Source organism: Lissotriton helveticus, chromosome 6, assembly GCF_964261635.1.
Source record: "Lissotriton helveticus chromosome 6, aLisHel1.1, whole genome shotgun sequence".
NCBI lineage: Eukaryota > Metazoa > Chordata > Amphibia > Caudata > Salamandridae > Lissotriton > Lissotriton helveticus.
Window position 1 is genome coordinate 1,280,840,777 of NC_136067.1, and position 15,962 is coordinate 1,280,856,738.

Genomic DNA, 15,962 nt, shown 5'->3' on the forward strand with positions numbered 1-15,962 from the left:
CAAAAACATTTATTAGTAGACGAGATTCATATAATATATTTACTGTCTGAAGCATTGATACACTGTTTAAATGATCATGTTTGATTAAATATCTGTATTGCGAATCGCTTGCATGCCTACAAATGTAACCTGCATATGTAAATGCTGTTATAATAACCTGTGCTCTACTTAATAAAATGTTTTTTTTAAAAAACCTTTATTAGATCAACACATTAAATGAATAACACAAACAATTTTCAATGCGTATGACTCCATTCAAAATTAATCTACTTGCTATGCATGTGTAAGTATATATACAGTTAAAAAATTGCTCAGTTTCTACATTGTTGAAAAGCGTAACACAAATCACTGAAAGCCCAATGCATTTCGGGTGTGACCCTTCCTCAGGGGCCTGATTTTCACATCTCTTCTGTGTGCTCCTCGTAACCACCAACTGGAACAGCAAATAATACAGTGTATCAAAAATATGGGATATGAACAAAAGACAACGCATGTATTATGAATACAAACTATTGTGCTTGTGCTTGCCACCACTGTCGTTGATGAGAAATGTGTGAGCGTGAGTGGAAATAAGTGAAAATACAACCTTGAACCCAAGGCAGACCCAAATTCATTTAGTGTGTTGATCTAATAAATGTTATTGATTGTGATAAAAAGAAAAATAGTTTTGGTTTACAGGTCCATATTGACCTATAATCAGGTTGAAACCTTAGGGACTTCACAGTAATGCGTTGAGTGATAGGCGCGGACTTCTTCCGCACCTCTTTCTCACAATGTAGTAATACAGGTCTTTAGGCTGGACCGCAAGCACTCAACAGCACATTTTGAATCAATTGTTTAATCAAATATTTCAGGATTAAATACAGTTAGAACAGGAGTGCAGGTTGGCACCCTCATTCTTGTCATCCGTGTTCTTCTCTGCCGTCTCACCTTCCCCAACTCCAGCCTCCAGCCCCATTAACATTGAAAAGAAAAAAACAGTGCAATAATGAGACCGGTGGGCTGTGTCCTTTTTATAGGCCCACAAATGTGTGTTTAACACCTGTATGCATCTACAGAATAAACGGTCCCAGTGGCTGAGTCATTGTGCTTATTTTTCATTTATTTTTACTCTTTCCTTTATGTTGTACAGCATCTGCTTTGATGCAGTACAGCATAAACAAAATACATTGGCAGAACCAATAGATCTCTTAGGGAAAAACGAATGGCTTTGCCAATGCTTTTTTTTTGGTTTTAATACACATTTCTAATGAAAAAAATGAAACCTCGACAGTGTTTCAAATTAAAAGTGGAAGTTTTTAATTTACTCCTTCAGTTATAAAGAAGAATGACATTGAGTCACTGTTAACCTGTCTTTGTTTTGTTCACCTGTATTTCATTCAGGGGTGGAGATCACCGCGTGGAACTATACAAGGTATGTCAAGGCCACTTGCACTGTAAGCCTGCAGAAATGCGATAAAGAACTACTCTCTGGCATGTGAATTATGCTCCCATAACTTTATTATTTTTGTAAAGGGTGCTCTCTGAGTGACAAACCATGTAACGCCTTGAAATGGAATGTGAACTTCTGCCTCTGACTACATTATGCTCTTGCTTTTAGCAGAAATTTTTGGCCATGACTGGGTTTTTTAACAACTGAACCACTGAGGGTGTGATCAAACTTTCTACGGAACAAATTTCTGGAGGCTGTTGACTTCTAATTTTGCAGTTTGAAAGGAAATTATAACCGGCAGGCGTTTGGGATATGGGTTACATGGATTTCTAGGCAAGAGCATTGTAACCTCATTCACGCAGTAAATGCACCACTGCAGAACTTTATATTTTACACACACAAGTGTTGCAGGCCCTGGTTATTTTATTCCGACAGAGGGATCTTGTGGATAGTGCAAGTTATTTTGTAGTTCAATACATGTTGAATTTGTATTAAAATTAACCCTGAGCATAGTTCGCGTAGTAGCACTACGCGTAGCTACGCGAGGTGCACTTCGCGAGCTATGCGAACTGCGTAGTGCACGGTGCAAAATGCTGTTCACACTGATTGCACAGTGCCGGATGCTTGTCCGCACTGTGCAATCAGTGCAAACCGCATCTTGCACAGTGCAAGCGGTCGTTTTCTGCCGCTCAAGTAGATTTCTACTCGAGCTGCGGCTTTATCAACGTGGACTGGTAGTTTCTCATCGCGGGTGGTCGCGAGCATTCGTGACCACTCGCAATGAGAAACCTGACCTCCCCGCATTGAGAATCTCGCCGGGAGGTTTATTTTCCACGCTAGCGATCGGCAACTTGATGTTGCTGATCGCGAACGAGGAAAAAGTCTTGCCGGGATATCATTTTGCTCGCTCGCGGTCGCCAACTTGCCGTTGAGGACCACAAGCAAGCAAAAAATGACCGCTACTCTACGCGTGTTTGCACTGTGCTACGTGCAATTTGCGTAGTGAGAAGTAGCGCAAACTTTGCAAACTACGCGAGCTTAGTGTAGTGCATCGCCCAGGGTTAATTAAAATATATTTTCAAACTTTCTGTAAGTGAGTTAATTTTTATGCACTGATCTACAGTATTTATTATGCAAGTCCTGAGTTTTGTGGGTGTTTTGCTCTGGGTATGTGCGAGAGATCTGAGAGATTATAGCCAGGGTCCTTCGGGTATATGCACCATAGATGTGGTGAATATAAACCACTACCCTTCATGGGCTCTTCTGCTTATATGGCACCGATCGTTTGGGCTTATGCACATGACCTTGTGACTATATGTCAGGGTACTTTTGGGTGTTTGCCAGGGTAATCTTGAGGATCTACTATGGTTCTTTTTGTTATGTGCTAAGATTCCTTCAGTTATATGACAGAGTCCTTTAGGGTATTTAACAGGATTCTATTGGCTAAATGCCAGGGTCTTGGTGAATATTTGAAAAAGATTATTTTGGTAGCATGCTGAAGTACAATTAAATATTTGCCAAGGTTCTTTTGTTTACATGCTAGATTTTCTTAGTTATATGCCAGGGTTTTTTGGTTACCTGTTAGAGCTCTTTTTTGGGGTGTGTAACAGGATTCTTTTTGGTATGTGCAGTGCTTTTATATGTGTAAATTAGGGCTCCTAGTCTTTAAAGGTTATTTATGTGGTATCTTTTAAGTATAAGCCTGGTTCTTTAGGGTATTTGTAATATTCTATAGGATATTTGCTAGGGTACATGTTAGCATTTGGCAGGGCATGTTTGGGTATTTGCGAAGTCACTTCGGAGTATTCGCCTGGGGCCTTTCAGAAATTTGTAAAGAAGGGTTCATGTGATGGAACGGATGCAATCATTTTTCCAGCTGGATGATTTTTCTGTCATCCATCACCAGAGGAAGTGACATCACTGGATTTTCCATCATCCATCTGCACAGGAATTACATCACTGGTTTTCTGACGAAACTGTCTTAAAAAGAAACCAAGCAAGAGGACTTATTTCCATTATCCATCTGCGCAGAAAGTAACATCACTGGATTTACCATCATCCATCTGCACAGAAAGTAACATCACTGATTTCCCACCAAAGTTGTCTATAAACACACATTCAACACCGACAGACCAGCCTGCCAAAACTGGAACAGCTTTATGCACAAGGACTGGAACACTGCTTTTAATATTCACCGACTCTGAGGCAGCAACAGCCTCCCCAAAGCAAACAAGAGTTCCAAAATTGGATCACCTCCTCCATTGACTTTCTGACTCCCCTCAAACACAGCAATACAACAAAATCTAGACACCAGACCAATTGGTACACAGTAGAGCTCAGACTGACGAAACACCACTGCAAACAATTGGAGCTCTAATGGATAATGAGCCAGGACAATGCAAACAGGAACATGTTTAAATAAGCCCTGATACACTACCACCAAATGAACCAGACCACCTAGCACTCTGCTCTGGTGAAGCGCATCGATACCAGCACCAACAGAAGCAAAATAATCATTGCCATTGTGAAGGATTTCCCCTCGCTAGCGTCACTTCCAACTCATTTACCCCCTCACAGGACATCTGCAACAATCTGTCTCAATTCTTAAGCAACGAAATTACAGCAATTTCAACTTGCAGCCAAAACCGAAAGAGCTTACTAAACACCTCCCAAACATATACAAAGAGCCAATGCTAACCACATGGCTCCTCATTACCCTGCCACCATGAAGGCCAAATCACTCAGGGGCCTCATCAGAACCTTACCGGCACCACGCCTACTCCAGAGGACTGCAACCCTTCAGTGCCATGCTTATTCTACTTCTGAATTCCGGCCCCTCTTCTTGGACGTCCCCAGATGCTTGGAAACACAAAGCTATTCCTATTACTGAAGAAACCCTTTGCAGACTCTTCAACACTTGCGAATTACAGATCAACCTTTTTGCTACTATTCCTGGCCAAAGTCTTAGAGGAAATCATCAATAGACACCTCACTAAATATACTTCAACGACCATAAACTCCTCAGTACCACTCAGTCTGGCTTTAGACCCAATCACAGCACAGCAACTGCCCTTATCCTGCCACTTATTTCATTCACATGACTCTGGATGACGTGACTCAGCAGCGCTCATTTTCCTCTTCCTCTCCACAGCATTTGACACAGTCTTCCACCCCCTTCCTCATCCAACGCCTACACGACATCGTAATCCAAAGATATGCACTCCGATGGGTCTGCCCTTTCGTGGCTGGAAAGACCCAGTCATTCAACCTGGCAGCGTTCACCTAAGTCGCATGTGACCTCATCTGTGAAGTTATGCAAGGATCCTCCCTACCCTATGCAATGCATATAAGATCCCTCCAGCCAGCATCATCCGCACCAAAGACATTAACGTCCTCTCCTACCCCAAAAACAAGCAACTCATTCTCCCTTTCAGGAACAAGATGGGCAGTACCCGGATTAAGTACAATGCATACATGACTTAAATTGCCACTGGATGAAGACCAGCTATCTGAAGCCAAACACCATCAAGTCCAAAACTGTGATCTACAGGAAGAGCACTTCATTTAGGACTCCACCTGGTGGCCAGTAGGGGTAGGACCAACCACCACCATCCATGCCAAGACCCTCAGGATAGTCAACAGCAAATGCTACATGACCGCTCAAGTCAATGCCGTCACCGCATCATGCTTCCATACTCTGAAGATGCTAAGGAAGATTTATAAATGGCTCCCAATTCCAACCCGGAAACCTTCACACATGTTGCTCATCACAAGTAAGCTGGACTTTGGGAACACCATTAATGCTGGTATCAACAGAATGCCGCAGCCCATTTAGAATTTGGCGGCCAGAATCACTCTCAACCTCCCACTCCACAGGCACATCACAATACACATGAAGAAACTTCACTTACTTACTATACACAAATGACCACAATTCAAATTCCTTGCCCACACTTTCAAGGCACCACATACCAATGACCCAGCAAACCTTAACAATCGCATCTGCTTTCACAAAACTTTCAGACACCTCTGCTCATGCGAACATCCCCAGATGCACATAAGGAGTACCAGATCTGGCGTCAGGCCTTTTTCTAAATCACACATAAAGTGCAGGACGACCTGCTGCTACACATAAGAACCTCCTCCTCACTTCTTGAATTCCTGAAGATGCTGAAAACCTAGCTTTTCGAGTAGTCCCACTGGTCCCTAGGTTTGGCTAGACTCTCACCTGCTCAGCGCCAGGATACCCTCACGGTTGATAGTGTGCGCTACATATCTGTATAACCGAACACATTTTGCTTCTGCTTATGGCATTTATGTGATTGTCATGATTCTGGTTATGGGGGGGGGGGGTTATTACATGGCCCTGAAAATATAGTTACCAGGTAAAGGATTGTTTTGTGAAACTGGATATTCCATTAGGAAAAAGGTTCTATGCATCTTGTGAGCGGTCTACGGTGTACTCAGTAGGTATCAGTTTGCAGATTTGGTTTCAGATTCAAAATGATGGGTGTTTAGGCATCATGTAATTTGACGTGATTTTAACAAATTTTGCATGCTTTGTGCTAGAGCAGAGGATCTTGTTTCAACTTAGGAGGAGGTAATGTTTTTATTTGCAATCGAACATAGTACTTACCTGGTATTCTAAAGATAATCTGAGTGATTGCTTGAGTATTTGACATATGTTCCAAATCACTGGCCACAGTTCTGAGACCTTAGCTCAGATACGAATGCAACCACAAGCGCAGCACTCTTGGGATTCCCAATCTGTTTAGGTCTCGCCTAGGCAGCACTTGCGCTGTCTTTCGAGACATGCTGTATGGACATTAGTGTAAGGATCCGGTTGCGGTTTCCTCAGGAGTGCCAGGAGCCGACGAGAACCCCAACTCTTCCCCCCTACACCACCTGTGCCTATCAAACACTAGGACACAAGGGGGATATGGAGGGAAAGGAGGGAACAAAACAAGGAAAGTAGGGGGAGACAAAACACTGGACTCTTCGGACACTGCTCTCTTCTGCTTCTTTCGGAAGATGAAGCTATAAGGAATAATGGGTTAATACAACAACAGTCAACCCACAAACCCCCAATGTTAATTCATAAACCACCTTTTACCTGAGAGCACAAGGGTGTGTCAATGAAAGCAACTAGGACACTTACCTAACCAGAACCACCTCTCGGCTAAAAGGTTTTGTATGGTAACAGATCAGGATTATAGAAGTAGTTGCCTGGAAAGTAATAAATACATACATAAACACCAATAGAATGTTTGAAAAGAACACGATGTAAATATAGTGCGCTACAAGCGCTTTACCGGTTCTTCTTGTCCCTGTACTGTGATGAATGCCAGAATCCGGGAAGTCCAGAGAACGAACAAATAATATGGCAATAAAAAGGGAAGGAGGAAACTCGCCAGGCGGACCAAAAATCCCACAATACCACTTAAACCCCTCGTACCACTGCTTCTGCAAATACCGGCCGTTCGGCGGGACCTTAGTCCGGCCAAATGACGGGTCCGCAAGAAACAGGGCGAAGTAAATCACTGTGACACAAGGGTATGACAGCCGGCACTGAGCGAGGGAAGGAATGAGAAGTAGAACCCACGTTAATCAGGACACGAGGGTCTACCGGGAATGTGGCAGGGATATACTGCACTACCCCTGAGGAGAAATCACAGAAGAACTCTCGGCATGAGGTAATCAGCAAGGACGGAGCTTCGGCAAAGGAATCAAGTAAGCGGCAACAGATTCAGGGCTGGCCGCTCTGTAGTCCGGGCGAGGTTAGGTCGGTAATACCGTGACCCCAAGCCAGAACCAAACGAAATAAACAAAAGAGCACGGCAATGGAAAGCTGTGCCTCGAAATCAGGAACGAGTGCCCACGAACAAACATGGGCTAGTGACTGAAAGCGGAAGTGACGACTCAGCAGAGAAGAAACTAGAGCGCAAAGCGCTGAGCGCCTGGGGAAACGAGCTTAAGTTCCGGCTTGGACCCCTCGCGCATGCGCAGAACTGCGAGGCCATCTTGGATGGGTCTCGGTAGTTCGTCTTCAAGTTCCGCGGCGGCTAGGCAGGCGTGACAATTAGGCTCTGCCCATTTTCTGCCCATCTTTACAATTGGCTCCCCTTCCTGTCCTTTGTAAATGATGGCTTTTGATTCGTCAATAGGTTTAGTAGTCCTTCCTTAGTACCTCCCTCTCTCCTGTTGTTTCCTTCCATGAGGACAGCCCCTCTTACATGTTCCTTTCTAGCTTTCATTAGCAGTTAGGGAGAACTGTTTACTTAATGTCTTGCTGAAGCAGACACAACATGCTGTCCGAGTGCATAGCAACGGCGGCCGCTTCTTTTATATCCAGCCTCACACAGCACTGCCTCGTAACCACCACCTACGTACATACATATATGCTGCTCTTTATACATAATTGCGTCTTAGGGCTGGTAGTCTCATAGGCATTTGCCATGACGTAATAACATTTAGAATGTCCGCCTCAAAATCCCTTGCATTATTATTTTTCTCCTAGTAGCGTGTCGTTAATGTACTTTAGAACTGAGAGTGGATAACATGGAATATTGTAAGAGAACTCCACATGTATCTTCATTCTACCTGCTCCCAGGCCTTCCACATGCAGGAGCTCCAGTGAGACACTTGAATCTCCCCTAGAGCCCATTAGGTTCTGTGCCATATATTCGCTACAAATCTGTCCACTGTTTGACTTAACACCGGGCAGTAAGTGCCTACTTGTTTGTCGGTCCAACGCTGCTCAATCTCTTTTCTAGGTGAAGTGCGTCACCCTGGCACATTTCTTCCCTGTGGTACCTCCTTTGCAAATGACTTGAAAGGGCAACCAACTGCGGCTACCCAGGTTTCAAGCACGAGGCATCGAATGCTAGAATCAGGCGAAACCTGCTTGTTAGGTCCGGGATACCTGGTTGGCTGAGGTAGGTACATTAGGCCAAATAAGGACCCTTGTTTCCACATCAGAGAAAGGAAGGACACCTTCTCAGATAGCCCCCGCTCACCCCCTTGGTAGCTTGGCACGAGCAGCCAGGCTTATCTTCAAGGCAAATGTGTAAAGAATTTGCAACCCGCTCACAGCAACCCAACGATGACACCACAAATGGACTCCACACTAGTTTCATAAAAACGAGTATAAATTTATATAAAAAGATATACGATAAGACCACACGATTTAAATCCAATATATGCGTATTTGTGATATTCCTCCTGGCTGATTGTTAGGCCAGACAGTCCTTGTAAGTTCTGGGGATATTAATGAGCATTTCTAAATGTACCACTGTAGTCCTAATATAATGTTATGCAGTTCATAATGCTAGAATCAGGCACTTTGCAAGGTAAAAACAATGCAATGCGTAATGCAACAATCAGGCACTCTGCAATGTAAGAATATTGCAATGCGTCATACAACAATCAGGTAGTTAGTTATGCAGAAATAATGCCATGCGTAATACACTTATCAGGTAGTTCGTTATGCAGGAATAATGCAATGCGTAATACTCTAATCAGGTAGTTCGTTATGCAGAAACGATGCAATGTGTAATACGACAATCAGGTACTTCATTATGCAGAAATAATGCAATGCGTATTACACTCCAGCACCGATCACGGTGCCTTTGGCGGTCTCTCCACTACTCCTGCTGACCACAGTCAGCCTCTGTCAACAGTTGCCCCCATCACGGGTATGGTGTAACAAAAAGTGCAGCTCCAAACTCCGGCTCCGGTACCGCCACTCTCTTGGCAAGTACGGGCCGCGATACAAGCCGAAGCAGAGGCTCGTGCTGCCGGAATGAGAGAGGCCGAGAGCGTCTCCCTCCGAGCCCGCACCCCGCCCCAGGCGTCGAAACACATTGCCTGAGGGGTGTGACCTCACTCTCCTCTCCTCTTCCAGCGACTGGGCCTCCGATGCAATATTTGTGAATTCTGGGCAGTGAGACTCGGGCACTCCCTCGACGAGGTTGGCTCAAGGTCTCTCTCTTGCAACGGCAAGCTCGGGCTGGCGGCTCAGCTCCTCCGGGGCTGCCGGTCCGGGCCGCTACTGCTACGTAGATCTCAGGCTGCCACAGGGCACACGCACACAGTGTCGCTGAGGCTCATTTGAGCTTTGGGTGCACGCTCATGGGGCACTCCTCAAGAAGGTCTCAGGCTGCACGAAGCACACGCACAAGGCGTTGCTGAGACTCATTTGTACTCCGGGTGCACGATAACAAGGCAATCTTCATGAAGGTCTCAGGCTGCACAAAGCACACTCACACAGCGCCGCTGAGACTCACTTGGACTCCGGTGCACAGGATCACAGGACAATCCTCGTGAAGGTCTCAGGCTGCAAAAAGCACAAGCACACAGCGTCGCTGAGACTCACTTGGTCTCTGGTGCACACGATCCCAGGACAATCCTCACGAAGGACTCGGGCTGCAAAAAGCACACGCACACAGCGTCGCTGAGACTCGCTTGGACTCCAGGTGCCCATGATCACAGGGCACTCCTTACGAGTGTCTCAGGCTGCACAAAGCACACGCACACAGCATCGCTGAGACTCTCCTGGAAACTTTTGTGTTCCTGAGTTTCCACAAATGGGAGCCAGCTCACCTCAGGCCCTTGGGGATAAGTTACTTCAGGACACAGCACAGCAAAGTCCTGTCAAGCAGGGGGACACAGCACACAGCAAAGTCCCTTTAGCCTCTCCTTGGTTAGAACAGCCAAATGCAGGCCAGCCCCAGAACACACAGCAAGGGCCAGTCCTTTCCTTCAGTTACTTCAGTTGTTTCTTCCTTGGCAAAGGTTCCTCTTGACCACGAAGTAGCTTCAGTCTTGTCCAGTCTTGATCAATCCATTTCTCCAAAGTTCAGGGGCTTCAGCTCTCATAGTTGTACCCCTAAATGTCTTTGAAGTCTTTGTGTTCAGGGGGCACTGACCCCTGTTCAAACCAGTTCTGGGTGCCTCCCTGCCAGTGACACCTTCTTCCTTTGATTAGTTGGGTCTGGATTCTCAATCACTCAGCAGGAGATGAGACAAATGTTTCATGGCAGCAACCCAGGCCTCTTCACCTCTAGGGGCTATTCCTCTCCCTACACTCCAGATGCAGGTCAGCCGGTTGCCTGTAGCCCCACCTCCTCCCCTGGGCCAAGACATTCCCCCGATCCTATTGCTTTCAAATCCAGATAGTCAATCCACAACCAAGCAGAGACGCACATACATGTTAGAGCACAAAAACCTAACCACTTCTAAAAGAGTGGCTTCTAAACACACAATGCAAAAAACACCTTCATAAAAAGATGTGTTATTACATTGTGAGTTCAGGCACACTAAAATTCCCCTCTCCATCTTAAGCCTTTGGGAAGATAGGCTGGAAAACATGTTACACAGCCGCCCCATTCTATCCTACGGGCAAGATGGCCTTTCAACAGTGAAAAACAAAATGGAGATTATTTCACTGTCAGGACATGGTACGAACCTTAGTACATGGCCTTCCTTTCACATACACTGCACCCTGCCCAGGGGGTACCTTGGACCTACCATTGGGGTGTCTGATGTGCATAGAAAGGGAAGGGTAAGGTCTGGCATGTGGGTGCACTTGTCAGAACAACATGGCAGCTTAACCAACTGCGCGCTGGCCCTGCAGTGGCAGGTCTGAGTTCTCTCTTTTAAGGCTACTTGTGTGGGTGGCACAATTAGGGCTGCAGGCCCACTAGTAGCATTTGCATTACCAGCCCTGGCACACATAGCACACTCTACTAGGGACTTTACTAGTAAGGCAAACATACCAATCATGGACAACCAATTACCATTATACTTTACACATGGAGCACTTGCACTTTGACACTGATCAGCAGTGGCAAAGTGACCAAAGCATCTAAGTTGGCAACACCATGTCAGAAAAAAAGGTCTAGGTGGAAAGCAAAAAGTTTAGGGAACTTTAGCCAAAAAGAGCCAAGTCCTACACAGCTGAAACATTAGCAAGATGCAGGGAGCTATACCTAGAGCTCACACGCATGAATCATAGTGCGTGTACCCAATGTGCTACCAGCCATTTTGTGTCTATGCTGTTTCACTGTTAAAATCGCTTGTGACTTTGGGTAGATGCCAGTGCCAGGTTTCACTTGACCAGCCATCAGTTTGCATGATGTGTAAATTGTCTCCTGTCACTCAGAGTCATGGATCGACATTGCATAACTATAATTGGTTGCTATTACCATGTTCAAAAGTGTCCAGAAATACCTGTTGTATAGAGAACGTAGCACTGAAATGTCAATCATTATTGCATATAATCACATTCATCAATGTGTATATATGTTACGAAAAGTGAATCATTGCACTCATTGTTGCTGTGATGTAAATGTTGACCCAGTGTCATTGATAAAAAGTTTCATTAAAAAAAAGTGTCCAGAAATGTCAGGGAGATCTTTTCAATTTGTGGCATTGTGGTTGATGACGGGGTGCCACAGTGTTGTTACTGCAAATATTCTAATAATTTATTTCTTTTGAGAATCTACCAGAGCATTACTATTTTAAACTAGTATTGTGTACAATGAAACTGTACAGTATCAGTTTTCAATAATATAATTGCATTACAGTGTTTGGAAAGCTACACATTTCCATCTTCTTTTGTTTCCCCCATACACCCCACAACTGCCTCATAAACATTTAAGTCTTACTTTTTTCCCTGGGATCACCTCTTTCTTCTTCTTTTCTCCTCCTGGGTATCATTGTTTTTCTGCTCCTGAAGTACACAGCCCCTCATTCTCTTCGCGGCTTTCACTAGGCGCCTTGAAATGTCTTCCTGCCCACACATGGGGTCCGCCAAAACAGTTGGCAGTCTTCGAAGGATAGAGAGGAAAATGGCACATAACCCCTCCAACCCCTACATAAAAACAAACGAAACCTGTGAAAGGGAAATAACTCAGAGCATAGAGGACTTACAAAAATAAACAGACAACGCCCTAACGTATGCTGACCAGTAGATGTGCTGACTCTAGTAACCACCATGATGGCAAACCAACTACAGACATAATGGCCATTTAATAACTGATACACATAGCCACTGTTACAACAAATGCTTGCCTAAAAAACCCCAGGGCCTCCTTTTTAACTGCACCATGAATGAAACCACCAGATGTCACTGTAGGAGGGTGCAGCATCTACACTGTGCATGTCATGCACGAGGTATGGAGACTTTCCTTGTGGCTACAGTCTCGAAGCCTACATTTCTACATACCTACCTTAAGCACCCTTTTCTTTGAACTCAGAGGATTTGGCTTGAATAAGGGCACATTTATTATTCAATCCTAAAAGAATAATGCTAAAAAAATTAAAACTAGTAGAGACATCCAAGAATTATGTAGCTGTGAACATTGGTAAAATGCTGAAATGAGGAGTAAGAGTGCCAAAAATGAGTGTGGCTCTGTACTGTGCTTCATGGGTGTACCTCTGGGCATTTGTGTTCAAAGGGTGGGCACTGGTAAGTGAAGAGTAAAGGTGTATCCATAGTGAATGTCCCCTAATGTGCAAGAACATGGTGCGTAGTTATAGAACCTTTGTCGTTGAAGGAGAGGAGGTAGGAGAGTCAAGAAGACATATTTTAAGGTTGTTGGTATCTTGTTGCTCTACATCAGTGTGTCCCCATTCCAAAAGAAGCCTCTAGGTGTACATTCCTCACCTTTTGAATATTCCCCAGGCGTCAGCCTGGATCCCCAAACCTTTCAGCATACTTCTGTGCTCCAGAAGGTGGCATCTTGCTGCTCCACACTGACCACTGTTCATCTCCGGTAATGACTTGCATGCTCTATATGAGTGGCAATTCTGTGTGCTGAATGTCAGTTCCGCACTACTAGAAGTGGATCTGGAACTCCCTCTTGTCTCTCCTAGACTATTACCTTAAAATTTCTTCCAGTGTGCAAGGGATGTCACCCCTTAAAACAACAAGTTTCAAGCCCTGTAGGGACTGTCGCAAACAAATGTCTGTGACGGATTCCCATCTTGCATGCCTGAGGTGGAACCATGGCACCAAGGCCTGTGGCGACTGCGCCAATGAATCTGAAGGCCACCAGAGAACATGGGACAAAACTCTGTTGCCAAGCATAAGAAACATCCACACTGGACTGTTTGAAGTCCCATCCCGTGTCCGAGGCCCCCTCTCGGTCCGGTTCCCGCTCCCTTAGTCGACAGAGCCCATCCACAAATCGAGCTTCGTCTGCTCCAAGTCCTCATGTAAGAAACACAACAAATGAAAACAGAATTCCACTCCCTTGTGCCTCTCGCATTTGCCTGACCAAGCGTTGGAGGGGTGCCACCCTCCTCAGTCCTGCTCCTCCTCCTGTAGTTGGGCGATTTCGGTGCCGATCCTTCAGCTGGTCCTGGCACAATCGTTCTAGGGCCTTCAGCCACGCTGCATTACATCGAAGACATCCATCTTTGGATGCTTGCCAACTCCCCCTGGTGTGCCTTTCGAGCTCCAAGGAGCTGAGAGATCTTCCACCTGGTGAGTTACCCCTGCCTGCCAACTAGACCGTGTGCACTTGTCTTACTTCCGTCTCCTCTGCCAGGGCCACTACCCAAGCTTGCCCCAAACACTTTGACTCTGATGCTGATTTAACCACTTGAAGAAGACGCCCCGATTTTTCTCTCTGACACCGAGTCACTGATGGTCTGACCTTGACCAGCACCATGCCCCAATCCACCCGAGACGCTCTATCCCTTACTTGATTTACCACACACTCAAGACCACTCTTTGCAGTCCCTTTTGGGGATTGATTCCGATAATGTCTGTTACCTGGGTGATGAATTCACTCAGCCCTATCTAGTTGACAAATGGTACGAGAACTTGCAGGACGCTAGTGGTCTCTATACCTCCATGTACACACAAGTCTTTTTTCTCCCCCTGGACCAGCCACACCGGAATCAGCTTCCTACACCATGGTAATGTGTAGGATGGCTGAATTGTGTGCACTTCAGCTCTCCACCTTGGAGGTTAAGACCAATGTCTTGGCAGAAGTACTCCAGCCGGGGCAAACATTTTCTAAGCCTCTTCTTGCCTTTAAATATGCTTGGAAGGATACCTTATTGGGGGCATGGGCCAAACCATGCTTTAGCCCCCCATCAATAGACAGATTGCCAGGTGCCAAAGGAATACTCATAAGGTGAAAAATCTGCGACTAGATAGTCTCTACCAGAAGAGCGTTATCAAAAGTTAGTAGCTCTTTCTTTTGTTCAAAACGTTGATGCAGCACTTATTCACAGGCTTCAGGTAAAAAAATGTCAGTTCTGCTATTTTAAGAACCGTCAATGATTGTGCAAGTGAGGTCTTTACTTTTTTTGTTTGTTATTTTTTGCAGGTACTGAGTACACTTGGTTACCATGTCATCGCTTTTGATTATCGAGGTAAGATCCACACCGGTGGTAATATGAAAGCGAGCTTCGGTTGCTGTTTGCCTGTTAACCTTCTTTTTAAAAATGCTTATGTAGTGTAGCTCCTATTTTCCCAATAGGCTCTGCGCATTGGAATAGTACCTACAGCAGTAAAGGCCTAGGCCAGACGTTAACTAGGTCTACTACTGTCGATACTAGACTTAATTTTTGGGTTTGCCAGCTAAGCTCAGAGTTCGCTAGAAACTTTCTCGAATGTTCAAGGAAGGATTAACTCCCCTGATTAGACAAGAAGGGATTTAGTTTCTGACAACCATAGAACATGACAACTTTGCTCTCCCCTAATCAAGAGTCAATCTCAAGAGTCGTGTGAGCACAAGGCAATTATTTTACTCAGTCAGTACGTGCATTCTTAGTCTCATCAGAATGTAGAGAAAAGGAAGAGACGGGCGTGTTCAATAAAAGATGTTATTTATTGATCAGTCTCTTTTCTCGTACAAGAGAAATGGATCGATATTATTGCGATACTTATAGTTAAGTAAAGTGCATACATTAGAAGCAATAGTATAAAATAATACTGTAAAAACATTGATATGGTTTCTGAGCCATATGATGTTTAAAATGATTAAAATATATTTACATACACATATACATTTGACTAAACGTACTCAACTGGTGTTTCTAAATACGCCTACCCCGTGTACCTGACCTAAGTCTAATACGTGGGCGGGAATAGAAAGTTACAGTTTAAGTTAAGTTTGTTTTTGCCAAGTGAATAACTAAAGAATTCTCTAGGAGGGGTTATTCAGTTCTGTACCTGGAATTTAGGATGAATGAGGAATGGTATCTCTTTCTCTGCTCTCGATATTCCAGGCTGCCTGCGAGGGCTGCCCAGAAGCGCCGGTGCTGGGTCTCTCGGCTTGAGATAGCAGCGCGTCTCTCAGCGCGTCAGGAAGGCGGGGCTGCTGCCTGCGGGGTCTGCTTCGGCTCTCTGCTTCGGCAAGTATGGCTGCTCCGTCTTGTCACCACGCGTGTGTTTTGCATAGGGCAAGGTCGGCAATATTTATACCTTAAAGGTGCCGGGATTGACGTAAGGATGGACATAGGTACGTCAATAAAGATGTCATACGACTTGCTCGTTAGCACATTCTTTACT

General features: G+C 45.0%; 1 protein-coding gene across 2 annotated transcripts in view; it reads left to right on the forward strand.

Annotated features, from left to right (window-relative positions):
- Positions 1-15,962, forward strand: part of ABHD12 (abhydrolase domain containing 12, lysophospholipase) — a 495,702-nt gene that overhangs the window by 314,113 nt on the left and 165,627 nt on the right. For both annotated transcript variants that reach the window (XM_078649029.1, XM_078649028.1), the window contains 2 exons: positions 1,384-1,414; positions 14,776-14,821. In XM_078649029.1, the coding sequence (XP_078505155.1) occupies positions 1,384-1,414; positions 14,776-14,821 (77 nt within the window). The remainder of the gene's footprint in view (positions 1-1,383; positions 1,415-14,775; positions 14,822-15,962) is intronic.